Source organism: Colletotrichum abscissum (genome assembly GCF_030869225.1).
Source record: "Colletotrichum abscissum strain IMI 504890 chromosome Unknown Scaffold_79.1, whole genome shotgun sequence".
NCBI classification, from domain to species: domain Eukaryota; kingdom Fungi; phylum Ascomycota; class Sordariomycetes; order Glomerellales; family Glomerellaceae; genus Colletotrichum; species Colletotrichum abscissum.
In genome coordinates, this window is record NW_026850524.1 from 49,378 (window position 1) to 74,914 (window position 25,537).

The 25,537-nt window shown below is 55.1% G+C and overlaps 8 protein-coding genes across 8 annotated transcripts; 5 read left to right on the forward strand and 3 right to left on the reverse strand.

Moving 5' to 3' along the window:
* Positions 1–150: 150 nt before the first annotated feature.
* Positions 151–757, forward strand: CABS01_16014 (thioesterase superfamily protein; the record flags this gene model as incomplete). The annotated part of the gene is made up of 2 exons (XM_060549346.1): positions 151–261; positions 347–757. 2 exons carry the CDS (start codon positions 151–153, stop codon positions 755–757), a joined length of 522 nt encoding a protein of 173 aa, XP_060390734.1.
* Positions 758–964: 207 nt separating this feature from the next.
* CABS01_16015 (F-box domain-containing protein) lies at positions 965–3,052 on the reverse strand (the record flags this gene model as incomplete). The annotated part of the gene is made up of 5 exons (XM_060549347.1): positions 965–1,280; positions 1,394–1,544; positions 1,658–2,588; positions 2,676–2,771; positions 2,864–3,052. The coding sequence occupies 5 exons, from the start codon at positions 3,050–3,052 to the stop codon at positions 965–967; spliced, it is 1,683 nt and encodes a 560-aa protein (XP_060390735.1).
* A 1,665-nt stretch (positions 3,053–4,717) lies between these two features.
* Positions 4,718–7,852, reverse strand: CABS01_16016 (uncharacterized protein; the record flags this gene model as incomplete). The annotated part of the gene is made up of 3 exons (XM_060549348.1): positions 4,718–6,620; positions 6,684–7,538; positions 7,590–7,852. 3 exons carry the CDS (start codon positions 7,850–7,852, stop codon positions 4,718–4,720), a joined length of 3,021 nt encoding a protein of 1,006 aa, XP_060390736.1.
* A 1,509-nt stretch (positions 7,853–9,361) lies between these two features.
* On the forward strand, positions 9,362–9,547 carry CABS01_16017 (uncharacterized protein; the record flags this gene model as incomplete). Its single annotated transcript, XM_060549349.1, has 1 exon — positions 9,362–9,547. The coding sequence occupies one exon, from the start codon at positions 9,362–9,364 to the stop codon at positions 9,545–9,547; it is 186 nt and encodes a 61-aa protein (XP_060390737.1).
* A 5,788-nt stretch (positions 9,548–15,335) lies between these two features.
* CABS01_16018 (uncharacterized protein) lies at positions 15,336–15,967 on the forward strand (the record flags this gene model as incomplete). The annotated part of the gene is made up of 2 exons (XM_060549350.1): positions 15,336–15,548; positions 15,638–15,967. 2 exons carry the CDS (start codon positions 15,336–15,338, stop codon positions 15,965–15,967), a joined length of 543 nt encoding a protein of 180 aa, XP_060390738.1.
* Positions 15,968–16,707: 740 nt separating this feature from the next.
* On the forward strand, positions 16,708–18,504 carry CABS01_16019 (chaperone DnaJ; the record flags this gene model as incomplete). Its single annotated transcript, XM_060549351.1, has 3 exons — positions 16,708–16,893; positions 16,953–18,187; positions 18,330–18,504. The coding sequence occupies 3 exons, from the start codon at positions 16,708–16,710 to the stop codon at positions 18,502–18,504; spliced, it is 1,596 nt and encodes a 531-aa protein (XP_060390739.1).
* A 598-nt stretch (positions 18,505–19,102) lies between these two features.
* Positions 19,103–19,372, reverse strand: CABS01_16020 (uncharacterized protein; the record flags this gene model as incomplete). The annotated part of the gene is made up of 1 exon (XM_060549352.1): positions 19,103–19,372. The coding sequence occupies one exon, from the start codon at positions 19,370–19,372 to the stop codon at positions 19,103–19,105; it is 270 nt and encodes an 89-aa protein (XP_060390740.1).
* Positions 19,373–21,557: 2,185 nt separating this feature from the next.
* CABS01_16021 (BRO1-like domain-containing protein) lies at positions 21,558–24,755 on the forward strand (the record flags this gene model as incomplete). The annotated part of the gene is made up of 4 exons (XM_060549353.1): positions 21,558–21,835; positions 21,913–22,342; positions 22,426–23,577; positions 23,631–24,755. 4 exons carry the CDS (start codon positions 21,558–21,560, stop codon positions 24,753–24,755), a joined length of 2,985 nt encoding a protein of 994 aa, XP_060390741.1.
* Between the last annotated feature and the right edge of the window lie 782 nt (positions 24,756–25,537).

Below are 25,537 nucleotides of genomic sequence, written 5' to 3' on the forward strand. Positions count from 1 at the left end.
ACCCTCACTTGAATCAGCTTTCTTCCAACAGCTAGAGCCCGACTCGCTGTCAGCGACAGACGACACTCACTTTCTCATCTCACTCTCCCTCTCACTCTCACTCTCACTCTCACTCTCACTCTAAACTCACACGACGACACCTCATTCACAATGGGCATCCCATCCCAGTTCAAGTCCGTCTTCGAAGCCAAGGCAGGCGAAGAGCGCATCCAAGCCTGGCTGAACCTAGACAAGGACGACGCGGGCAACTTCAAATTCGGTGTACGTCCCTTTCCCCCCCCCTTTCTCATCACGTCTCACCCCGAGCAGAGTAAACATAAAACCAGCTGACACAAAGAACCTCCAGAACTGGATGGGCGCCCTCATCCCCTCCATATCCCTCCTCTCCACCTCCCTCGCCCCCACCCCCCGCGCCACCTTCTCCTTCACCGTCCTCCCAGAGCACTGCAACCGCGCCGGCAACCTCCACGGCGGCGCCGCCGCCACCCTCTTCGACTCCCTCACCACCATGCCCCTGGCCCTCGTCAACGACAAGCCGGGCTACTGGCAGTTCCTCGGCGTCTCCCGCACCATCAACTGCAGCTACCTCCGCCCGGCCCCCAACGGCGAGGAGTGCCTCGTCGAGTGCGAGATCGTCCAGATCGGCCGGACGCTGTGCCAGCTCAGGGGTACCCTCACGAGGCGGAGCGACGGGGTGGTGCTGGCTACGTGCGAGCATCACAAGTTTAACACTGATCCGCCCGCGAGCAAGTTGTGATTTGGAACGGCCTTGCTTCTATCTTTCTTTTTTCAGATGAATACGAGTGTAAGGAGTTTGGATGAGAAGAAACGTTGAGTGAGACTCACGATATCTATTACCCACGCGGTATACACATACAGCTGTAGACGTTACACATAAGCTAGAACAAATCCACAAAGCCAACAAAAACCATCAGATTCCACCAAACCCACCACCCCTATCCCATCACTGCTCTATAAGATGATGCCCACCAAGCACAAGATCCATAAGCTCGGAATCCGGCGCCGCCAACGCCGCCAAATCCTCCACCAGCTCCTCATCATCAATCTCGCCCCCGTCATCGTCGTCGTCCTCCCCCCACTCCCCGACCACAAAGTCCTCGTCGTCGTCCTCGTTGCTAGCCAGCTCCGCGTCAAAGTCCATGATGGGCAGGAAATCGTGAATGTCAATCTTCTTGTCGTCGCCGTCCTTGGGGCCCGGCGCCCGGTCCGAGACCTTGAAGTAGGCGCTGGGCCCGCAGGGGCCGTGGGGGTCGTAGTCTCTGTATTTCGCAGAGGTTAGTTGGCATTGGCTCCCTCTCGTTCGGTGTGTTCTCTGTTCTTGAGTAGATGCTGGAAAGGGAGGTGGGAGGAAGAAGGAGGAGATACAACATACGTATCGAACCAGTGTCCCATGACACCGCGAGCCGACCCAACACCGCCAATCTGTATCCCCTCGCTCCGCCACCGCGCGTGGCCGTTGAAAACGGAGAAGGTCGTCCACCTCACCTCGCCCTCCTTGGTCATCCGAACCGTGCCTTCAGTAGCTAATTAGAATCAGTCGAAATTTAACGGAAAAAGCCACATGAAAAAAAGGGGCCTTCCACCGTGAAATAGCCATGATCTTTCTTACGAAGAAAAGAAGACGAGGAAAACTTACCACGAAGTTGCGAATGCGCATTCTCATCCCACGAATCATCAACCGACCGCGACAACCCATGAAAATGCACTACAGGCAGCTCCTTCCCATCCTCCTCCCCGGGCGGCTGCACATCAACAACATACATCTTCATCAAGATAATCCTCGTCGCCTCCCCGACGTCCAGCGGCGGCCGCGGCACCTCGATCGGCGGCGGCTCCTCTCCGATCGGGAAATTATAGTGGAAGAAATCGTTATAGTCGATGAAACAAACCACCCTCAACCACGTGCCCGCGACGCCGTACGGGTCCTCCAGATCCAAATCCCGGATCCCTCTCCCCGGCGAGGGCACGTAACTCCCCGACCACGAGCCCGCAAACGGCTTCTCCCAGAGGTTGGAAAATACCTTTGCGGTGAGACGCTGCGATCTGATGTTGCTCCCCAGCACGATCATGATGGCCTCCATCTTTTCCCAGTCCACCCGCCCCGAATCGTCGTCTCGAAAGGGCCCCCATTTCGTGCGCGTCGTGTACTGTCGCATGTCGTAGACCTTGCACGCGGCGTAGGGGTATACCCGCGAGGACCGCGTGCGGCCAAAGTTGAACATGGGGCGGCCGTAGAGGCAGTGGAGCTTTGCGCTCTGTTGGTGGATGTCGTCGGCGGTCGGGTCCGCCAGCCGGGAGAAAGAGGAGGATGACGCCGACGAGGACGATGACTGCCGGCGGCGGCTGCTGCTTGTCGGGCGTGCTACGTCGCCGCGCGCGCGGTCAAAGATGTGAGAGCGACACAGAAAAGCCACCCGCGCGGGCTCGTCGCGGAAGAAGTTGGCTAGGGCGGCGGCGTTGCGGGAGACGGCGTGGGTGCCTGTGTCGTTTTGCGTCTCGCCTGTCGGGGAGGCATGTTGTAGCAGCCTGTTGACGACGTCGGATACGAAGGGGAGGAGGTCGCGGGACTAGTTAGGGTAGCGCAGATGAGAACGGGTTCATGATATCCCATATGCCTTTACGATAGTGAAGGGAGGCAAGGGGATCTCTCTCACCTTTTCGTTGAAACTATCCCCGGCGCAAACGAGACCGAGTCTCACGAAATCGTGCAGTTCCCTCTCCCAATCCAGCCCGGTCTGCCTAGGTGTGTCCTATTCGAGAAATCGCGAATTAGGCCATTTCCTTCCTCTCCAAGGCGACGCAAGACAAAAGGTAACTGTGGGACAGAGGGTTTGTTCCATACAAGAGCATTCAAATACACGTCCTTGGAAAGTTTCTGATTCCCCTTGACGTAGGAGTGCAAGAACCGACATGTGCGGGGCAGACGTCCGAGGTCGCGGGGCTCGAGGCCCGAAAAGATGTGATGGAGGATCTCCGCCGGTAGCAGGTTGATATGCAGCAGCTGTTGATGCTGCTGCGGCGGCTGTGACATCTTGGGCGACGGCGATGGGTACGGCGACGCCCTGTCGGATTCAAGCATCTGGAGGGGGGAGCTTATCGCGCCGCGGCGGGTTGCGATCTTTTGCGTGTTGTATGTTTACAACTCCCTCGGAGAGAAATGCGTCGTTGAGAAATGGACAAGTGGTTTGGGGAACAAGCTTCTGAACGAGGGGCCGGTCAACGAGTCACGACGAGAAGAAACATTTCTTGGGGTAGGTAGCAAAGCAATGAAGGTGGGAAGAATGTAGCAAGGTAAGGCAGGACAAGGCAGGTAGACAAACAGCGGATCGGAAGCTTAAACTTACGTCGTCCACCCGGTTGGTCAAACCGCCCACGCAAACCTCCCACGCGGGTCATGAACCACATGCAGCGTTCGTGCGGGGATAACTGCAGGGTGTACGGCGTTTGGAGTAGGTACCTATCCGAATCTATGTAAGGGCGGGCAGGGCGAGCGCGTGTGGGTACCGCCTGCCTGCGATCCGTGAAGCTCCCCCCCCCCGCGCCTGGAGTTCTGCACTTTGGTCAACCCCGGAGCTCAAGGGTGTGTGAGCTTCCGGCGTGTCAGCGCGGTGGAGAATGGCGGACACTGTGTGTTATGCAGACAAAAGTGTTATTGCCTCTGAGATTGGTTCGTCGAAGCCCTGACGAACAGCTCTCTCGACCGAGGTTGCCTGACGGATACCTACCTCTCTGGCAGCGCAGCAGTTCCTCGGTTTTCCGACCGTCCCGTCCCCTAAAGCACATATTCTCTGGAACGTCAAGAAACCCCTCTCCATGGAGCCCTATCAAGAAGAGTCACCAGGAGTCAGTATAAGTCATCATGACGTAAGGCAAGGTAGAGAAGATCACTAATTACCTTACTTACCTAAGACAACGATCAAAAGGCGCTATCAGAGTCCATGCCTTAGCCCCGCACTCATCGGAGCCGGAAAGTGGATCCCGCCCGGCTCCGGACCCGGGAGGCCTAATGTCCAAAGCAAACGGAAGCGGAGCATACGATCCACAAAATTTCAACTCGCCAATATCGCCGGCGTTCCCTTGGCAGACGGCTCTCTTTCACAGCGCCGGGCTTGCATCAGGAAACGTCAGAGCCACCTCTCCGACGCAAAGAAAGTCACCGGCAATTCCCGAGCTACATGTTCTCGGATAGGTGGGATTTCCATTCCCTCAGACATCCCACGTTCCGCGTCCTTACCTAAGTCGGTTTTCTCTTTTGGCAGCAGGTCGTCTACCGCGACCTGGAAATGGTATGGCGCCGACATGTATTAGACATTGCAATGGAACCTGGCATGTGGTCCGGCAAGATTATATTCATCAGTGTACTCTCTCCGAGACCCTACTTTTTCCGTCTCAGCGCTAATGCTGAAATGCCACGAAGAATCCATCGCGCTGTGGTAAGACGCGCGCATCATGGGGGTATAGATACAGTACAACACACAAGAAGGAAAGAAAATGCGCAAGCTGAATGTCCATGCTGGCTCCCATTTATTCGACTTCATCGTCTGGGGCCGTCATCCTCGTGTCATGTCATCGCAAGAAGTGGTATAATATTTCAAAGTCAATCCCCCCAGTCGTCAATAAGTCGTGCCATTACCATGTGTAAGTCGTAATTAGAATGGCTTGAATGCAGTTTGGTCGTAATTTCGCTACTCGCCAGTTACATCGTGGTAGCCCCAGCGTTCAGCTGGAGACAATTATTGAGCAGATTGGCGCCTTCATGCAACAGCTCCCAGCGGGTGGTTTCGAATGAGTCTTTGAGAACGAGCAGCATAGCCGTGTTTTCGTTGATGCCCTTCATGGCCTTGAGCTCGTCTGGCGAGGACGCGCTCCCATATTTCAAAAGATATTCGCGCATTTGTCGTAACTGTTCCTGCTTGGATGTCGGGGGCGGAACATTGGGGCAGGGACCTTCCAGGGCGAATCCGTAACACCAAACAACAAGGGCAGCAAAGTATAGAACCCAAGGCCTGTTGAGGAGTACGTCGTCTCGTGCAGTGTACGGCTCATCGTACTTGAAGCCGTTGGGCTGATGTGCGTGGCCGCCATCGGGTATGAGAACAGAGCTGATGAACTTGAGAGCGTAAAAGGTTGCGTCGCGAGCCTTGGCGGTTGGTGCCCAAATGTCCTTCATTCTCCGTTGAGCACTATTGAGATCTTGCTGCCCAATAGCTCGCCCAAGAAGCCGCTTTGCCCTGGCAAAGATTTGACAGTCGACAATGTCAACGTGCATTGCCATATGTGCAAGATGATGCAGCACGGTACGGCTCTCGAAAACGACGTTGGCGTCATTCTTCTTCGCCGAGTCGTAGCGGTATGGGTCAGAAGAGCCCTCCGTTCTTGTGAGGGACTTGTCGAAATCTTCCTTCCAAGCATCAAAGGCCCTGGTCAGTGTTCCCCGCCATTTGTCTCTACCGCCCAGTGCCTGAGACACGCCACCGCCAAGAACGTTGACCTGAAGGTCTCTTTGATTCATATGCCAACTAACGCTGAGAAGACCGGCCATGAGGACCATGCGACCAAATGGATTGGTCTGCACGCCTTGACCACTGAGCGTTCGTTTGAGACCCTCCAGAAAAGAGATGGGTTTCACACCGTTGGACAGTAGATTAGACTCGACTCTGCCAACTTCCGCACCACTCGTGGCTTTCCACAAGGCCTCATCGCAGGGCAGAGGCAGCCTCATTTCGTGCGTGACCATAACCGTAGAGTGGCCAAACATGGTAGCATGGATGGAGTCAATGACAAAAGCAGCAAACGCAGCTCGTCGTGTCGACTCGTTAGTGATCCAGTGATTCCACCACTCGTCTGCGGTGTGGGCCATGCCGGATGCTGAAGAATGGCGTGAGCTGTTTGTCTTGTCATCTCGAGGGTTTGGTGGCGAGTCGAGAGACGATTTGCCAATGAGAGACCTTCCACGGCGCATCAGGGTGATTGTGGTTGCGTGGTGAATGTGGGCTCGCTCGTGCAGCTCTCTGGTAGAGTACATCTTTTCGTACAGCTCGAGGAGTAGAAGTGTCTGGAACAGCCACAGCTTTGCCGGCGGCCTAAAGTTCGGGTCCATGAAAATCTCCCATCTCAGGTGCCAGGCTAGGAAGTTGGACAGCTGAGCACCCGCCTTTGTGACCTTCTGGCCGTGTGTTTTGTCGAGGCACGCCGCACCAATTGTCATCATTGCTAGAAGAAGCAGATTGGGCGTACGGTCGGGCGAGAATGTCGGCTTGTGGAGGATAGGAATCTGGTCACTGAAATGAACCCAGTACGAGCCGATGTAAGCCTGCATCATCCGCTTGCTAAGCATGTGATCGCCATCGCTGCGGTCACCCTCCAAAATGCTTTCACGTTGTCGCATCGCCGGAGCCTCATCGTTATCGTGAAACCTTTGGTTGATGAAGTCATAAATCTCTTGGCTCTTCTCCTCAGAGATTGTGGCCTCTGGAAGATTCTGGTCAAGCAGATTGTTGACAGCCATGACTTGATGAGGCCCCGAGGGAAAGTATCCCATAGGAACGCCGTCTGTTCCCACATAGGGGACGCTATAGGGGTTCTGGTACTCGCCGTAGCTGCAAAAAAATGTCAGTGAAGTTCGTGGCTAAACGAAGGTCAAAACCAACTTGCTAACATACCCGGGAGCCACCATCTGGCCCATGGGCGAGCCTTCCCCTCCTTGTTGCGTGTTGAAGAGGTAGGCAACGAAATCTTCTGGGATCGTCACATATGGCGATTTACTCAAGATGCTATCGCTCCCAAAAACGGGGATCGTCCCAGGCATAGACATCTGATCAAGGAGCATCATCTCGCCTGACTGCTGGGGGTGACCCTGCTCACTGTACTCGGCCGAAGTGGTGGGCGCATATGTTTGGCCTTCACGGGGTGCATTACCCGCGCCGTTGGAGAAGTCGGAGGGCGGCAAATTGAATTGCGGAAAGTTTTGCTGAGTTGTGTATGGTGTAGACTGAGGGGTGTTGTGCGGCTGGGTGTGGTAGCCGTGTGGATTGGCAACCGGGGACATGTAAGACCCGTTCGTCTGTCCAACCGGCCTTGGGCCGCTCGGGGACTGTTGCGGGGGGCGGTGCGCCTGAACGCCTCCGTACCCATTGTCGTGATGCATGTAGCCGTCCATCCCGCCAGGGTGCACACCTATTGGGTATCCCGGCGGGGTGTTAGTTGCCTGAATGAACGGGCTACCAGATACATCTTTGGGCGACTGATACTGCATTTGGGCTTGCCGCATATTGGCGAAGCCCGTTCCCGGCCGACTAATCTCGGGCGAAGCAGACCCAGGCAGCGGGAAAGGTGGGCGATCCGTGGTAGGGGAGATATGGCTCATCATCGAGTCCTTTCGGTTCAGGGCGGACCCCTTGGCTGTGTGACGGTCTCTATGGCGGTTACACAAATCAAGCCGAACAAAAGTGCGACTACAATCAGGAAAGTCACAAGCATAAATCTGCTTGGGCGTGTGGTTGAGCTGGTGACGGTATCTGAAGAGTTGTTAGTTTTGTGGGACATGGACTGTACACGGCACCACCTACAAGTGCTCGGCTCTAGAGTAGCTCTTTCCACAGCCCTCCTGAGGACATTCAAACTTTTTGTCCAAGCCTTTGCGACTCCTCCGTCTTTTTCTAGCAGGGCCACCGTCCGAGTTGGAGGAGCCGGCTTTTCCTTCGTCTCCATCATCGTCCATGATGTCGGCATCCTTGTCTTCAGAGACCTCCCGCAGTCTTCCCCTACCGCTTTCGTGTTCCTGCTTGATGAAATGCTGCGGACTTGTCCGCGGCTCGTGATTTGTCGCCATTGTCGCAGGCCCAGCAGAGGGCAGCGAGGTTGGGGATTTGAAGCTAGCTGGATGTGCGGGTAAAACAGAAGTCATGGTTTTTCAGACGGCAGCTTCGTGAGATAGGCGTCGGAAAATCCGAGGTTGTTGGCGGCGCGGGTCCTGTTACGATGTGACGGACCAAGACTTGGAGACACCAGCTTCGTTGCGCTCAAAGTTTATTGTCGCAACGGTGGTACTTGAGATGTTGTTTTGCGAAGCCTACGGGGGGCGGTAGAAACTCTTCGTTGTCAAGTGGCGCGACTTTGTCGGTCCAGTTGAATCAGTGGTGCTGGACGTCTCGTGTTCTTCAGTTTTCGTACTATACAAGCTGCGTGCGCAAAATCGCACTCGAGTTTTCTAGGTTGGCCTCTCCAAAGCCAATTGGAGAGGATTTTCAAAACATGACGGGGAGGAAGTAACACCGGCCAGTAGAGGTAACGGCAGCGGCAACAGCGTGGCAAGAAGGTAGAGTGCGATGCGTGAGGGAAAAGTCGCGGTTGAGAGCGCAGTCCTCGAGGACAGTGAGATGCTCCTTCAGTTGAGGTACCGAGACCCTTGAGGCGAGATCAGGCAAGGCAAGGTAAGGTAAGCAGCTGGGAATGGTTAGCAGGTGGATGTCGGTGGAGATGGTAGTATTAATGACGGGTCTGCCGCCTGTTGCGGTAAAATGGACGAGCGCTGGACTGCATGACAGAGCGAAAGAGAGGGGAGGGGGTGGGTGTCAAAAAAACAAAATAAGAGACGGCAAGGTTGGAGGTTGCGGATGGGAGTGGACCGGGGCCGAAGGGCTGTGGAGATGTGGACTAAAAAGGGCGATAGAGATGGACCATAGCGTTGCGACCTAGGGGGTGGGCGTGTAACAACCATGAGCCGGGCCTGGCGCCATCGACTCTCTGTTCCTCAGATCTTTCTCTGGTGCTCTCTCTCTCTCTCTCCCTCCCTATTTCCTGGGGGAGGCGTCGCCGCCGTTCCAGTCGCACAAGCTGTCGTCCGGGGCGGTCCAGCCTCTAAGAAGCAAGACAGTGAACCTTGAGTGAAAGGATGGCGGGAGACGGGACGATGACATGGTGTTGTACCGGGTACGGGATCTGCTGATGGAAGCGGAGGTGGACTGTAGTGGCTGTAGTGCAAGATCAGGTACCTGGAGCTTCGGGGTACATTGGCCCCGAACGGCGTGGTCCCTTGAGTGCGAAGTAAACCGAAGCGAACCGTTGCTGTCCGTCAGTGGCATTCCCCAGCTAACCTGAGGTTAAGGTAGGTACCTCAAACTCAAGGAAAGCGGCGACCGATTGCACGTCGGGGAGCGCCGCTGGGCAGATGGATCGGTGTTCAGCGCTTGTGACAACTACAGCAGTAGCTGCGGCTGCCATAGTAGCCGATGGAGCTTGGTCGCATGTCATCCGGCTGAGGCATCATCGTCCCGAGTAATCCGTGTTAAGCTCGATTCGTGGTCCTAAGCAATGTACGGTCTCCGGCACTGGAAGCTGAATGGACGTAGGTAGACGTGGACGTGGCAAATTGTCGTTCCTGGTCCACGGCGGCATGTCTGGCGGGTACCAGGTGGGATTGTCTCTCAAATCCCCGGGGGGTTGGATTCGAAATGCCGGGAGACATGGTAAGGAACGGGAAGAGAACAGAAGGAAATATGGAGGGCGGGAAAGAGGCGACGGATGATGGAGAGACATATGAATAGAGAGAGGGAGAACGAGACAGACAGAATGGATTGGAATGTCCTACCTGAAGAAGATTTCACCTCGCCAAGTTGATGGACGCAAGGGCTCCCGCTGGACAGTGAACGGCAGTGCAGTGCAACGCAAAGCCAAACAAGGGGTGATGGTAGTTGGACGGGACGCGAAGCGCAGACACTGGCGTTTGTGTTGCTAATGTCGAGACAGGCAGAGAGAGTGCGCGCGCGAGAGAGAGAGATGGGGGCGGCACGGAAAGGCAGGAAACAATGTCGTCTTTCTTCTCGAAGCTCGGATGGCAGGGCAGAAAGAAAGATGTTTGCTGCCGCTGAAGATTCGGGCCTTGTGGAGGTGTCGAATGGAGTGGATGGTGGTGAGTGGGTGGTGTTTGTGCTTGGTGCTTGGTGCTTGGTGCTGATGCTGGTCCACCGTGTTAGTAGTTTACTCCGTATGGATACTTCGTACGCAGCAATGGCGGCAAAGTCCTGGGGAAGTGGGTTGAATTGGAAAAACAAAAAAAGAAGCGTTTGACCATCTGGGCAGATGGATCGAGAGCGCAGAGTGGGAGTGTGGGGGGTCTTATGCCACCTCCCACTCCCACTCCCCCTTCTCGTCAGTCTTGCCTCTCGATTCTCCAAGCATCCAAGGTAAGGTAAGCTTCCCCCTCTCCCTCTGCTTCCATTCTGTGCAGTGCAGGGCAGGGCAGGGCAGCCAGGCAGGCAAGAGTGTGCGGGTTCTCTCTTCCACCCCCCGTGCCCCCCCTTCCCCCCCCCCCTCCACCCTTCCAGACAAACCTGGCCATCATCGGTGAACCCAGGGTGTAGCCAAGGTGTGAGGCCCGCCAGCGATGCGATGTGATGCGATGCGATGCGCAGAACGCAGAAAGATGCCCTTGACCAAGCAGCTACTAAGCTGTGCACTCCCACAAGAGCACACATACCGCAGTACCTACACGGTAGAGCCGTAGCATGCGAAAAAAAAAAGGTGTGGTGGGCCACGCCATGGAGGAGGGGTCCTTCATTAGTGCGCCTTCCTGCGCAGTATACTCCGTGACTCCGTACATAGTCACATAGAGTATCCGTAGAGTACATACATGTAAGTAATTATGAACATGTCATGTTGCGGTTGGAATGCTCCTTGACTTTGGGTGACTCCCCTTTTGAGACCCTTCCTTGGCACAGTCTACCGAATGGTCTTTGAGGGTGCACTCGGAGAGGGGGGAGGGGGAAACTGGAAAGATGATGCGGCCGGGCACTACTATCGTATATCCGTACATGTAATAATTGCCATGGTACCTCGCCTCTGGCAGGATAGACGCGCCGAGGGAACGACCATCTCTGAAAGTGTGCTGCAGGGCAATATCGGAACTTGAACAAGGGCAACAGGTCGTGTAAGCAGAAGGGGGTATCCGCCTGGTCTTCGGTACCGTTCGCGAGAACCCGACAAAATAAAAGTTGACAAGTGACCACCTGTGCATGTGCGTTCCTGCGCCTCGTCATTTACCCTCATGGAAGAAAAGCGTGCGGTATCCGTCCGAGGCAGCCGCACCATGCTCCCTACATTTCCTCTGTATAGGTACACGGAGAGAGATAGGTACACGGAGAGAGAGGTAGGAAAAGAGCAATGAGCCCAGAAGCCTGGTTGGCCGCAAAATCCCGCTCCAACAGCCGTCGCTATAGTCGTAGCCGAGGAAAATGTAACTGAACATGCTCAAGACTGCCGGCCACCGCTGGGTCTGGTTGCAATCCATGAATGCGTTTCGCCGGGTGGGAAACCGGACACTTCCGACCTGCTTTTTTTTTTCTACCGTGAGGGAGCCGAGATCGATCTGGTTGGCGTGGATAATAAGAAGACTAAGCCGTAAGTATATCGGGTCAGGAACCCCCCAACTCATCACATCGCTCGCCTCATCTTTTTTAGTCGACGGATATCGGTCGGCAAGCCGCCATGTTGAGCCAAGGTGAAGGAAGAATCAGTGACGTTTTGCTCTCACAATAGCTCCACATGGTTCCGAGTAGCGAGGCAATGGAGCGGGTCAGTCAAGCTGAGAGGGTGCTCTCATGACATTTCCAGGTGGTGGTCTCTGTCGTCGTACGACCGTCAACTGGATGAGCACAGCAAACACAGACTGGTCCCTTCGAGCTAGAGGGTCCCCGTCTAAAGACCCCCAAAGATCCCCCGAGTTCTCCTCGCTCGCCTTACGACAAGCATGCCCATGCCGTCCGTGACTGGCGTGGCTAGCTTCTGCAGGGATGGCCGGTGTGAGACTCGAGTCCCCTCAGTAGCTCACTTGAAGAAGACGAGACGTGTGGGGATGGGCGCGGTCTGGAGCTTGGACGGTGGACTTCACCCTTCTGGGGCGCCCTACCCCGGCCTATCGACATGGTTGCGTGGATCGGCCGCCAGTGTAGCCTAAGACTTCTCGAGCTTCTCTTTGGGGGTTATTGCTGCCAGCCTTTGCCAACCAGCATCTGCGTTATTTGACGGTTAGCTACCCACGGACGACACTGTCAAAACTCCCACCGAGACCGTTCTCATTAGGGCAATTGTCCACGTAATTTGCTTCATGACCCTTTGCCGCTCTGTGGTACCTCGGCGTCAATGGTGCTAAGAGCTGCAAGATTGCTCCCCTCGAGGGTGGTGTTGTGTTGACAGAAAGTGAGACAATGTGAGAGAAGTACGTAGTACACCCTGAGCGTTGAGCAAGACGCAGAAAAGAGGCAGGGTTGCGCCACAAAACCAGCACAAATTTGCTGCAAATTGCCTGTCAATCACCTGTCACCGTTAATCCCACACGTGGTTATTCTCGTGGCAGGTCGCACCAGACCTACCAAACTGCCCGGCTATCGCGTCTAAGTTGTCGCTATCAAACCGAAGCTGCAGCACTCACTGATTAAGCTCGGAAACGGCCATGTTGTGGTACTCCAAGCTAGCCGCCCATCATACGCGTACGAATTCACCCAAAGGCGGATGCCATGTCGTTGTCGATCTTGTGCCAGTCATCAACCCCACGCTCTGAGGCTGAGATGCGTGAGGCACATCAGGAACAAATACCGCATTCTCGGGTGGGGCGTGGGTGAATCTTCCAAGTCGGCATAGTCTCAATATCGAAGCAGACGGATACGTTCAAAAGAGTATTTCCGGAGTCTCAGCCGGTACTTCGGCCACCCCCGTTGATGCACTCTTCATACCTTGGCTCTTCTCATCTCGTAATGGGTTCCCAATATGGTATAGACCCTGAAATCGGAAAGGCAGCACACGACCCTTCTTGGTCGGGACACTGGCACTCCAAATCTGCTCGTGGGCAGCTATCCACGCCCGTCTTCCATCGATGCCGGCAGTCAAATGGGCTCAAGTCGCATTGCTTCGGTCAACAGATTAGCGGTTACGGGTTGGGAATAGCTGTTCGACTCGGAAACGATGGATCTTCGGACTCGCTACCCTGGTACCCTGCACCGCAATTGTGCTTCGTAGCTGCGCAGGACGCTTTTTCTTTTCCCGCTGGTTGTCACGCAGCCATACAACTCATTTGAAATGGCGACGACCCAGCTGCATTTCGAATCGCCTCTCTCCAGGCAGGGTATGATGCCACCTGACATGGATTATGGAATCTCCGGAAGAGAATGAGTCCAAGGCAATTTGGCGTTCAAGTTGCCAACTAGATGATGTCGATAATACTCCGTAGCCGTCATCTTTAACTGTACTCTGCAGCCTAGGGCCGAGGCGACTCGCGAAAAGTTGTGGTGGAGGTGGGTGCAGGGATATTTAGCTGATCGTCGGTCAGCGCCTGTTGGAGGAAAACCACAGACAGTCGGCTCCACTCACGGTGAACTTGAGCAGGGACATGGGCTCCTTCGCAAGCTGGCCGTGGGCCAGCAAGGGTGAGGGTAACAGCTAAATGATCTCCCTGGCAAGCCACAGTTCGGAAGTATATCGAACTGGCAGCAAAGTTGATGGCTTTCGTGTTGGTCTTGGAGTTGCGGTTCCTTGGACGATTTGTATGGTCATGCCATCAACTCTTCTTTTCGGATGAATATCATTGGTAGGTATTTGTGGCGCCTACGGCGGGCAAAAGGTCGTGAGGGTTCAGGTCTCTCATCGAAGGCGTGCCACTTGCGCATGTCCTTACGGATTGGAGCCGTGGCCAGGTTTAACACCTGACCAATCCACAGGCTGATGCGCGTTCGATTGAGGATGCCCGATCATGCATCGTTTGGGTAGCCAGCCCCCCTTCTCGCGGCCTTTGGCAGGACCATGGCGTCAGTCAAATGAATAGACGAAATTTTGAGGCCTCAAAGCAGACGATATTCCCTCATGTCTGACCTGCGTACTTCGTAGTTAGTTTCGATATTAGTTGAGGAATAGAGCAGATAGCACGCCGTGGGGCTCTCAAGTCTGGCGTCGAAAGAAAGTTTGGGGGTCTCTTGGTCCACCTGCGTCTCGACGCGGGATGACCCTCGTGTGTATAGATTCAATTACGTGCGAGATGGCAACCCAAGCTACTGGGCCAGCCACACCTAGTGTTTCGTACAGCGTGGGGGATAGAAACCCAGACACAGTCGTGTCGGGCAAATCTCGCGGGCCGTATGTTGGCTCGGGTATCTGTATGGCCGGGAGCCCTGAAGGTCTTGAGATGCCCTGGCTAGATCAGGAGGCCAAGAATGAAGGAGAAGCTCCCTTGGTGCTCGCGGATGTGGCCGATATGCTCGTGCAGCCAAGAGTCGTCCTCCCTCAATGTGGGGAAATTGGGGTTGAGTTGGTGAGAGGGGATTGTCCCGTGCAAGCAGACGTCAATCCTTGGGCGCACAACATCCTTCAATTTTCAAGCTCTGCTGAATAAGTACTGCGTTCTGTGATTTTGATTTGCGGCGGACGGAAGCTTTCCCAATCGAAAGCTTGATTTACTGCCCCTGCCTGGATTGGCAAGTTGCCAATCGGAGCCCGTGTGTTGTTTACTGGCCGGTGGCACGCATTGCTTCCAGTGTACATATCTTCTAAGTCGCAGCTGCTGATATTGCCTCGAGATTGGATGCATTGGTGAAGGGCATTTGGCTTCCACGAGTCTGAAATAGCAGGATCTGTTGTGTTCAATGAAAGGACTGGACAACGGGAATAGGTAGCCGCCGTCTGGAGTTGGAGAGCGCGGAAAAAGGTGAGGGGCCGACGGAACCTCCACTCTCGAGGGAGGGTCCACCATTGCGCTATCCCAATTAGGCTGGAGCTGAAAATTTGCTCCGGAGCCGACAGGTGTAAGTAACTTAGGTAAGCAGGCAGAATGTCGGGGATCGCATTTCGAGCAGCGACTTTGTGTATGTACGTACCGATGTCGCACCACATTGACGCCAGCAACGGGGCCCAACTTTTCCAGGCACAACCTCTCGTGCTCTCTCCAACTGTCCAGCGCTCGCTGTTCAGAGTTCGCGCCAGACCCCGAATTCCGCCATGCCGCCAGTGGCCGCCCCGCAGCTCGCTCCTGGACGCAGGCAGGGCCCTGGGCAACCTGCTAGCAACCAACAGAGGCACCGCCGGCTGTTTGGTGCCATGACGTGAGAAAAAATCCCCTTCTCGCCCACACCACGCATCCACGCACGCTGCCACTCTCTCGCCCCGGCCCTGCCTCTCTTCCCCCCCTCACCACACCTCACCAATTTCTTCCCAGTCTTCGTTCTCGAGTACGATGTGATACCTGAGCACGCCTCTCTCCTCCATTTCCTACGGCCTGTACCAAACCAGCTACGACGGTCTCGGCAAATCCTTATTTCATCCCTACTACCGTCATGGCACCCAAATCTTCCAAGGTCGCTCACGACGACACAAAGTCCGAGAACACAAACACCAAAGAGAAGCACACGTCTAGTTCTGGTAGTCACTCGAATGGCAAGCTTCGCCGTGTAGCTAGCTCGACGGGCTCTCAATTGCGAGAAGTCACGAATGCCAACGCTTCTGCTGACGCTCCCGCTCCGGCCAAGGAGACTGCCCAAAATCCTGGCGTAGGAATACACCTCACCCCTTCGACCTCGCTATGCCCACGCAGGCATCCCAGCCTTGTAAAACTGCCGGCTAACTTTGTCCTTTCCAGATTCAATGGAAAACCTTTGAGCGAGACACACTCCATGCGTACCGTCGCGAACACCACCTCAACACTCCTACCTCCTTCTCTTGCTCGTACCGTCAATTGGTCCTTTCGCGACCCGGTGGCATTGGCCTACACTCCCCAACGATGGCCCGGAAGAAGGAGAATAGAAGGCAGAGCAAAGAGCAACTGGCGATGACGGTACGGAAACACTTCAATGGTGTCGGCATACAAGAAAACGATGTCATCGTCGACTTTATTCACAAAGTCAGGAGCCAGGCCATAACCAAGGGCGACCGCCACAGAAGAGCGAATTCGAAATCGCACGACACTTGAAGACCTTAATGACGGAACGACTACTATTTGGGAATTAAACGCATCGAAAGAAGTTGGTTGACGGGCGTCTTTGTGTGTCACCGGAGCAAAGAGCCACGCCCGGCCATTTGGGCGATTTCGGACTGCATAATGATACCTCACCGTGGGCAGGAAACCCCCCATGACGATAGACGACAAAGGCTAGACCCTTTATCTCATTTTTTTCTTACATAGTTATGATCTATTACAGTAATGGAATATGGAGTTTTGGATCGGAAGAGTCTTCAGAAATCTACATTTAGTCTTGACATTGGCGCCTTAATTCCCCCCGGCTGCTCCTCCGAGTCCCGGCGCACCATAGGCTTTCATGCACGCACAACACGCATCCCCCAGAAGTAGCCGCGAATTTCCACCTGCGGGCTGTGGGGCCTGTTCGCGAGCCACTTAAAGCCATCCCAAATTGCTGACGTGAAGCTTGAGGTGCAGCAGTTGTCCCCATTTTACCTATCCAAATTACCCCCGGTCCCCCTGCACTCACCCGCGCCTTTCTTGCTGCAGGTGCCTGAGGCAATCACCGACTTTCGGCTTAGCATCGGGCCAAAAAAAAAAGTTGATATCATCCCGTCTTGCAATGGCATCGAAGGGCAAAGAATTTGCGGGAGAGTTCCACTTGGACGTTGATGCTTTTTCCGCATCCCCGGGCCAATTTAACCCCCTAAAATCTACGACATACTGCTTCAGATGAATCGACAAGCTTCACAATGAATGCAAGCATTCTCACCAAGGCAGTGGCACCGGGCCGTCTGCTGTCCAGCCGTATTTCCAGGCAATCCAAGCTCAAGGATTCGGTCTGCAAACGCGCCCAAATCCACACCGTCACTTGTACCGTTAGACCCACGAAGCCTCTAGCTTCCCGGGTGACATCTCAAGCTCCCTCATCCAAACGTGTAAGTGAATATCGCTTGCTAAAGTGTCTAGGCAGCTTGCTGAGTGTTTACCTTTCAAGGCATTTCATGCGACATCCACCAACCTCGCACCGAGCGACCCCTACAAGACCCTGGGTGTTGACAAATCAGCATCTGCGGGCGACATCAAGAAGGCATACTACGGCCTAGCGAAGAAATACCATCCCGACACCAACAAAGATGCCGGAGCCAAGGAGAAGTTTGGCGAGATCCAGAGCGCATACGAAATCCTGTCCGACCCCAAGAAGAAGCAGCAATTCGACCAGTACGGCGCTGCCGGCTTCGACCCCAGCGGCGGCGGCGGCGACCCGTTCGGAGGCGCTGGAAACCCATTCGGCGGCGGGTTCGGAGGACAGGGCGGGTTCGGCGGCGCCGGCGGCTTCAACTTTGACGACATCTTCTCCGCGTTCACGGGCGGCCAGGGCTTCGGACGCCGCGGCGGCGGCGGAGGAGGCGGACGGAACCCGTTCCAGCAGGAGATCCTGGTGGGCGACAACATTGAGGTGCAGTCGAGCATATCCTTCATGGAGGCGGCCAAGGGAACGAGCAAGACCATCACGGTGACGCCCCTGACGGAGTGCGGGACGTGCACGGGCAGCGGGCTCAAGCAGGGCACCAAGCGGTCGGCGTGCAAGTCGTGCAACGGGACGGGCACGCGGGTGCACTTCATGAACGGCGGGTTCCAGATGGCGTCGACGTGCGGCGGCTGCGGCGGCACGGGCACGACGATCCCCCGGGGGTCGGAGTGCAGGTCGTGCGCGGGCAACGGCGTCGTGAGGGAGCGCAAGACCATCACGGTCGACATCCCCGCGGGCATCGAGGACGGGATGCGTCTGCGCGTCGACGGCGCGGGCGACGCGCCCGTGACGGGCAAGAACGCCGAGGCGGGCATGCGGACGCAAAAGGGCGACCTCTACGTCTTTGTGCGCGTCGCGACGGACCCCAAGTTCCGCAGGGCCGGGTCGGATATCCTGTACACGGCCAGCATCCCCATCACGACGGCGATGCTCGGCGGCGAGGTCACGGTGCCGACGCTCGACGGGCAGGTCAACGTCAAGGTGGCCACGGGCACCAACACGGGCGACAAGCTGACGCTGTCGGGCATGGGCATGAAGAAGCTCAACGGCAGGCGGGGCGGCTCCGGCGACCTCAAGGTGGAGTTCCGGGTGAATATGCCAAAGTACCTGAGCGCGAACCAGCGTACGCTGGTGGAGATGCTGGCGAACGAGATGGGAGACAAGACGGCGCGGAAGATTATGAACGTCACTCCCCAGGGGTGAGTCCTTTTTCCCTGCGCGAGAACACGAACGAGCGAGCCAGCCGACGCCGGGCTTTCCCTCCTCTTCTTTCCTCTCTGCCTCACACTATCCTGACGTTAGGATACCTCGACACCGGTTTGTACTAATTCCCGAAAGTAGAACCCAGCCAGCATCCCCTGATGACTCTGAGACTCACAAGAACGAGGGCTTCCTCAAGTCCATGTGGCACACCCTGACGAACCACCCGGCTCACCAGAAGCCTGGTGAGGACGGTGCGGCACCAACGGATAAGAAGACGGACGAGAAGAAGGACGAGTCCAAGAAGGACTCTTGAGCTCTTGGCGGCTCGCCGTGAGTCAGAGGGTGTCTTTAATGTCCTCCGTCCTTGTACCATATCTCGGGCCTCCTTGCGCGGGCCTTGGCGGGTGTAGACGCGAACTTATAGAAAAAGCGGAAAAGTGTTGGAGGATCTTGCATGGCAGGTGTTTAACAAGGTTTTTTTTCCCCTGGGTTTCTGGCTTCTTTGTGCCCCCGACCTTCAGAAGGGGGGAAGGAGATTGCCAGCCCATTTTTGTTTGGTTTATGGAGGAAGCCTCATTGCTTTACTCGATTGTATTATTCACATGACTAAGAAAAAAGTGTACACTGTAGTATAGACCATAGGAGAGAGAGAAGAGATGGGAGGAGGGGAGAGGAGGGGAGGAAAGAAGGATAAGCCAGCTCCCCGCGGAGGCCACTCACCTCAGATTATTTACAAAGGACCACACCCAATCAATGAAGACAATATTCAACAACTTCTTTCTCAACTACGTTCGCAGGAGTGAATTGCGGCCGGAGAGATGGGGAATCCGAGAAGGTCGCCTTGTTGTGACGCGGGGCGCTTAGAGATCTAGACGATGAGACGCATAGAATTCATGTGAGCGCCGTGATGCTCACTTAGCATTCAGGGTCTGGCTGGTTGGTTCCGGCCGCAGAAACGGCGTTTTGCCGCGCACCAGGAAACTGAAAGCAACGGGAGAAATGCCACAAAGGAATGGAAAGACGGGGATCCTTGCAAGGAGCGGGCCGTTCGGGCCTGGCACCTGGTCCTGGCTCGGGTCCCTGAAAGTGGGACCACGAAGCGCCGGCCGCCGGCGACCAATGGGAGGACCGGGTGGAGGGGTAGCTAGAGGTCCGGGTATTGGGTGGCCCGTCACCTGCATGAAGGTCGGGGCCAATGTGGTTGCGGAAGCGTGGGTTGTCGAAGTTTGGATCAAGTGTGCCTGTATGTAGGTGTTAGTGGGATTGCGGATGGACTCTCCTGATATTGAAGGGGCATAGCATCGTTGATGGTCAAGCTACTTTCTCTTCCGTCGAGTATCTGTAGCGCATTTTCAGGTTCCTGTTCGGTTGAGATAAAGAAGTGTGGGTGAATTCGTTCCGCCCACTTGTAATAGTCAAGTCATCTCTGTCGGTAAAGAAGAGAATTGCTGACATGCAGCAGAGTCGGAACGTACATGTAAGCAGCGATGGGACCGTGATGAGCAGAAGGTGCGGTCTGGCCAAGGTGGAACTGAACGGAACCACATGGATATCACGAGACAGCCATGCCAAAGCTAGCTGGGTCGAGCTGCTCGGAGCAGACTATGGGGGGTGGAGTGAGGCCGCATGCGAGAGACGGAGGAGAGTTGCATTGGGCAACGTCTCACTGTGATCCCGCCAGAGATGAGGGATAGGCCATTTGGGCATGTCGACGCGATAGGCGAGGTAACCTGATCAACTGTGAGGTGATTGGGACCCGGACCTCAAGTAGATTTGAGGTCTCATCGTGTTGATGTTACTTTGTGATATTGGCACCAGAGAGTCGGGATAGGCGCGTTTAGCTAGATGTAGATAGATGCCCGATCGAGAGTCGGTTGAGGGCGCCTGGCTACGGCTGAAATGTCTGGTGGACTGACGGATCATTGGGAGCTGCCACTATTCGCCCTGCGTAGGTGTCGTCACTTGGATTGAAGCAACGGAAGTGTGAGAAGTTGCCTAAAGAAAAGTCACGAAAGAGGAACCTGGAATCTTCACAGTTCACTTGTGAGTCAAGTGCGACGGACAGTTTCGTACCCTCGTCTAGGCCCCCCGCCAAAAAGCCAGGAACATCCCCGGCTCGTGGTGGACAATTCTCACTGCCTGGCGGCTACGTAAGACAGCCCAACGCATCTTCTCCCAGTATTCGTGAGGTACACGTTATGCGCCAACGTCAACACCACTCACACGAGGCTAAGCCGAGCAGTGCAACAAGACTACGGCGACGAATAAAGACGGCGCAGACTTTTGCTTGTCTCCAACCTCCGAGGCCTGGGCGCTTCGTCAACCAAGCATATATCACCAACAGTCCGGAACCGCCACCGCCAAAGGCGCAACCTGGGGTGATTAGGTGTTTGAAGACGAAAACGAGACGCCTGACGACGCCGAGCCATCTCGGGCAAGACGAAAGCTGCCCCGCCCTTCCCAAGAAGCTCCTCTTTAGGCCCTCTGTCTAAATTACCGACAGTCCCTCATCTCGCCAGGTCCCCCAGCATTATGACCTCACAGGAACACGAGTCTGGTACATTCCTTCGCAAGCAATAGCCAGGGAGGCGAAAAGAAAGAAACAAAGAAAGAGGAAAACAACGATATTGTTGCCGCCTTTACAAGACAATTTGTTGCCAGCCTTCGTACTACCACACCAACACCCTCCAGTCAATCTGCACCTCATCTTGAACAGGCACCAAAACTTAAGGCCGGCCGCAGAACAGCAACCCACCCGACCACAGCCAGCGCCATCAGCGCCGCAGAGAGCAACTACCCGACTACGGCGGGCATCCTTCTCCGTCAACCAGCAGCCAGCGGCACCACAAACCGGGTCTGCCTCTCTGCCCATCAGCAACCGAGCATACGTAAGGTATATGCACTACCTACTCTTGTCGGGTACCTGACCTGGCCTGACTTACTAGGTAGGTACCTACCGGTATCAGGTCGACAGAGGGTCGGAAGTACGTACTCACGATTGAGCTTGGGTGCACTGACTCTCAACTGCCCCCGACCAAGCTGCTACCATTCTGGGCTCCTTCAATCGTCGCTGCCCGCCCCCACCCCGCACTCCGCCCGCCACGGCAAGACAGACAGCAACCAGCAACCTGCCCAGCGACCTGACCGGAGAGCTGCATCCGTCCACCTCCAGCCCGTCGCTTTTTCTTCCCAAGGCCACCTCTAAAGAGGCCCCGTATGCCACCCAATCATCAAGACATCTGAACGAGGCTACCCATCACAGCAAACCACCCCTCCGACTGCGATTCACTGTCCCCCGCGACATCCCCGCGATTCCTCCGGGCCGAAACCTCGTCTCCGGAGCTGGCCTCGTCGCCCTCTTTCAAAATGACGCAGTCGCCCATGATCTCCTCGCCTCTCAAGGCCACAAACGAAATCGACTGGGTCACTCCCCTGAAGGACTACATCAGAGATACATACGGCGATGATCCTGAACGCTATGCCGAGGAGTGCGCCACCCTCAATCGTCTGCGACAGGACGTGAGGGGCGCCGGCAAGGACAGCACCTCCGGTCGCGATATGCTCTACAGATACTACGGCCAGCTCGAGCTTCTCGACTTGCGCTTTCCTGTCGATGAGCAACACATCAAGATCTCCTTCACCTGGTATCTCTTCCGCTGCCCCTGCTGCGTCTCGCGGCCCAACGCGCCCTTAGACCATTCTGACCCCTAGTGTTTTGCAGGTTTGACGCCTTTACACATAAATCGACGGCCCAATATTCGCTCGCCTTCGAAAAGGCTTCCATAATATTCAACATCTCCGCCGTCCTATCGTGTCACGCCGCCCATCAAACAAGATCCGAGGAGTCAGGCCTCAAGGCCGCGTACCACTCTTTTCAAGCCTCCGCCGGCATGTTCACTTACATCAACGAGAACTTTCTCCACGCACCTTCGTCCGACCTTAGCCGCGAAACCGTCAAAACTCTCATTTCAATCATGTTGGCACAGGCTCAAGAGGTTTTCCTAGAGAAGCAAGTAGCGGATCAGAAAAAGGTGGCCTTGCTAGCCAAGCTCTCCAGCCAGGCAGCGTACTTGTACGGGCAAGCTGTTGAGGGTGTCCAGGACAACTTCAATAGGGCCATATTTGAGAAAGTCTGGCTTCTCATGGTTCAGGTAAGGATTGCTAGCACAGTGTCTCGGGACTCCCATCAGGGGTGGTTTACAACCATGTGCTGTGGCTCTGCTAACAGACTTAGGTCAAATTCAACCTCCTGAGCTCCATGTCGCAGTACTACCAGGCCCTCGCCGATGACGAAGCTGGTCAGCATGGAACTGCTGTCGCGAGACTTCAAGCTGCAGAAACCCAGGGCAAGGAGGCAAGCCGCATCGCTGCCAATTTCCCAAGCTCAGTACCCCCGAGCTCGAACCTCAGCGCCGAGACTGGTGGGCTTTTGGTCGAGTTTAGTAAACGGCACTTGTCGACTGTTCAGGACAAACTCAAAGAGTTCAGCAAGGATAACGATTTCATCTACCATCAAACCGTACCCGCGGAGGCCAGTCTTCCACCCGTCCCGAAGCTTCCTGCGTCAAAACCAATCCCTGTCAGCGAGCTCTACGCCGGCCAAGATATCCAGCGCATTACTGGACCCGACCTTTTCTCCAAGATTGTGCCCCTGGCTGTGACGGAATCGGCCAGTCTTTACGATGAGGAGAAGGCCAAATTGATCAGAGCTGAGACGGAACGAGTGGACACGGCGAACAGCGAAATGGCAGCAAGTCTGGACTACTTGAGACTTCCCGGCGCTCTGCAGGTTCTCAAAGGTGGCGTCGATCAAGAAATCATGCCAGATGAAGAGTTCAGGACTTGGTGTGAGGATGTTGCGGGGCATGAAGATCCCGCCGCCATTTTCGATATCTTGAGATCCGACAAGGATATCATTGTGAACACACTGGATAAGAACACGAAACAACTGGATATGGAAGAAAGTGTGTGCGAGAAGATGCGATCCAAATACGAGAACGAATGGACCCAGCAACCGAGTTCGAGATTAACATCAACTCTGCGAAGCGATATCAGGAACTACCGAGAAGCGTTGGAAGAGGCAGCGAGAAGCGACAATCAACTGGCGGCAAAATTACGGCAAAATGAAGTCGAATTCGAGGAGATGAGGGCGGCAGCCTCTCACGGAAGTATCGAGTCCCTGTTTCAACATGCCGTCAGCAAGGTGCGCGGAAAATCGAGCAATGTTACGAGTCCTTTGGGCAACGAGCCAAACCTGCTGGATGTCGACTTTGACGAAGGGGGCCCGAGTGTCGTTGACCAAATCCACAAAGTGGAAGAGATCATGAAGAAGTTGAACCTGATCAAAAGAGAACGCAATCAAGTGTTGAAAGACCTCAAGGAAAAGGTTTGTTCATTGAAGTCCTTGCAGAAAGCCGAACAATGCACTAAAATCCGTAGGTTCACAACGACGACATCTCGGAAATTCTGATTTTGAACAAAAAGTCAATAACCAATTACGAGAACCAACTCTTCCAGTCAGAGTTGGAAAAGTTCCGGCCATACCAGAACAGATTGCTACAGGCAAATCACAAGCAGTCCGCCTTGATGAAGGACTTGACAACCAGCTTCAACACACTGCTGCAGGACAAGCGGGTCCGTTCGGAGCAGAGCAAGTACGAGACAGTGCAACGCCAAAGGACATCGGTCATGAACAAGTACAAGCGGGCGTATCAGGAGTTCCTCGACCTGGAGGCTGGTCTTCAAGGTGCCAAGACTTGGTATGCTGAGATGAAGGAGACTGTACAAAGCCTTGAGAAGAACGTCGATACGTTCGTCAACAACAGGCGGTCTGAGGGGGCTCAACTCCTCAACAGCATTGAGCAGGAGCGGTCGACTCGTAAAGACGCACATGCTGAGCTGGAGCGCGAGCGTCTGAGGGGTTTGATGGAGCGTATGTCCATGGAGCCTCCTGTGTCGTCACCCAAGCCCGCCTCGAATCGGCCAACGCCGTCGCCTTTGAACTTCGCCAACAACTCGACTCCGCGATACCCCCAGACCAACTTTTCGGGTCAGTACCAAGTCCCTCAGTCTCCGCCTCCGAACCAGCAGCAATACCCGAGCTTCGCCGCCCCTCCCACCTCGCAATCTTACACGCCTCAGCCGGCGAATACATACGGCCAGCCAGCATACAATCCGAGTCAGTACGGCCGCACTCCCGGCCCAACATCACCGCCTCCCCACCAGTCCACTTTTGGCCCAACTGTCTTGCGAGGCCCGGCTTCGCCCCCGCCAACGCAGACCTCATTCAATCAGAACCAGCAGTACGGCAGTTTCCCTAACCCACAGCAACAACAGCAACAAATGCCTGCCGGGTTCGTTCCGCCGCCTCCGCCTCCTGGTCCTCCACCATTGGGCCCTCAGCAGACTTTCTACGGCCAGCAGGATTACCAACAGCAGCAACAGCAACAACAAAACTATCCGCAGCAAAACCCACAAAGTGCCTACCCTTCTAGTGCGCACCCACGGTCAGCTCAGCCTCAGCAGAACAGTGATCCTTGGGCGGGATTGAACAACTGGAAATAAGAGTGGCTGGAAATGACGAGTCGCAAGTTGAGGACGTTGATAACACTTCAAGTGGTGGTAGCTTTTGCACGAAGCACGCAACTGAGAGTTATGTAGCTGCTCAACATCTAAGACGAGCGAGTGTTGGTTGCAGGCAGGATGGTATCACAAAATCAATGGTCCGAGTAGGCCTAAGGCGTGATGAGGCTTGCTGGTAGGCACGACAGACTAGCAAGACATCTTGAGAGGGGGAAAGCCGAATGAGAGTGGTGAGCGGCTTATACATAGACCAAACAACCAACCACAATTGCATAAAGTAACATCCCACTGATTGATGTGACGGACTGTCCAGGTAGTCTGAGATAGGTTTTCATCACCTCGAGCTCCCAGATTAGTGCATGCCCACCCAACCATGGGTAAAGTAAACTCTTCGTTCGAACTATCAGGAATGCTAAAAAAAATTTAAAAAAAAAAAAGAGTTCACCCCCCCGGTGGCGAATGGGGACTACATCTCTGGTGCTCATGCTGGGACTCGAACACGGGACCTCTGAGCCTTCACCGAGTAGGCTGTTCGTGGACTTCAACCACTCCACCAACCAGCCAGCTTTGACCTGACCCCCGAGGAGGCGCCTGCTGGCTGGTGACGGGAATGGAGGTGAGGTGGTATATATGGGATTATTGTGTGTTCAGGGAGAAGGTGCGATCAGTGAGGTACCTGCTAAGAGTGAGTTGAGGTGGCTCACGATGAGTGGATGGATAGAGCGGTGAACCAGCACCTCGTTTATACGTCTAGGAGAGGTTTT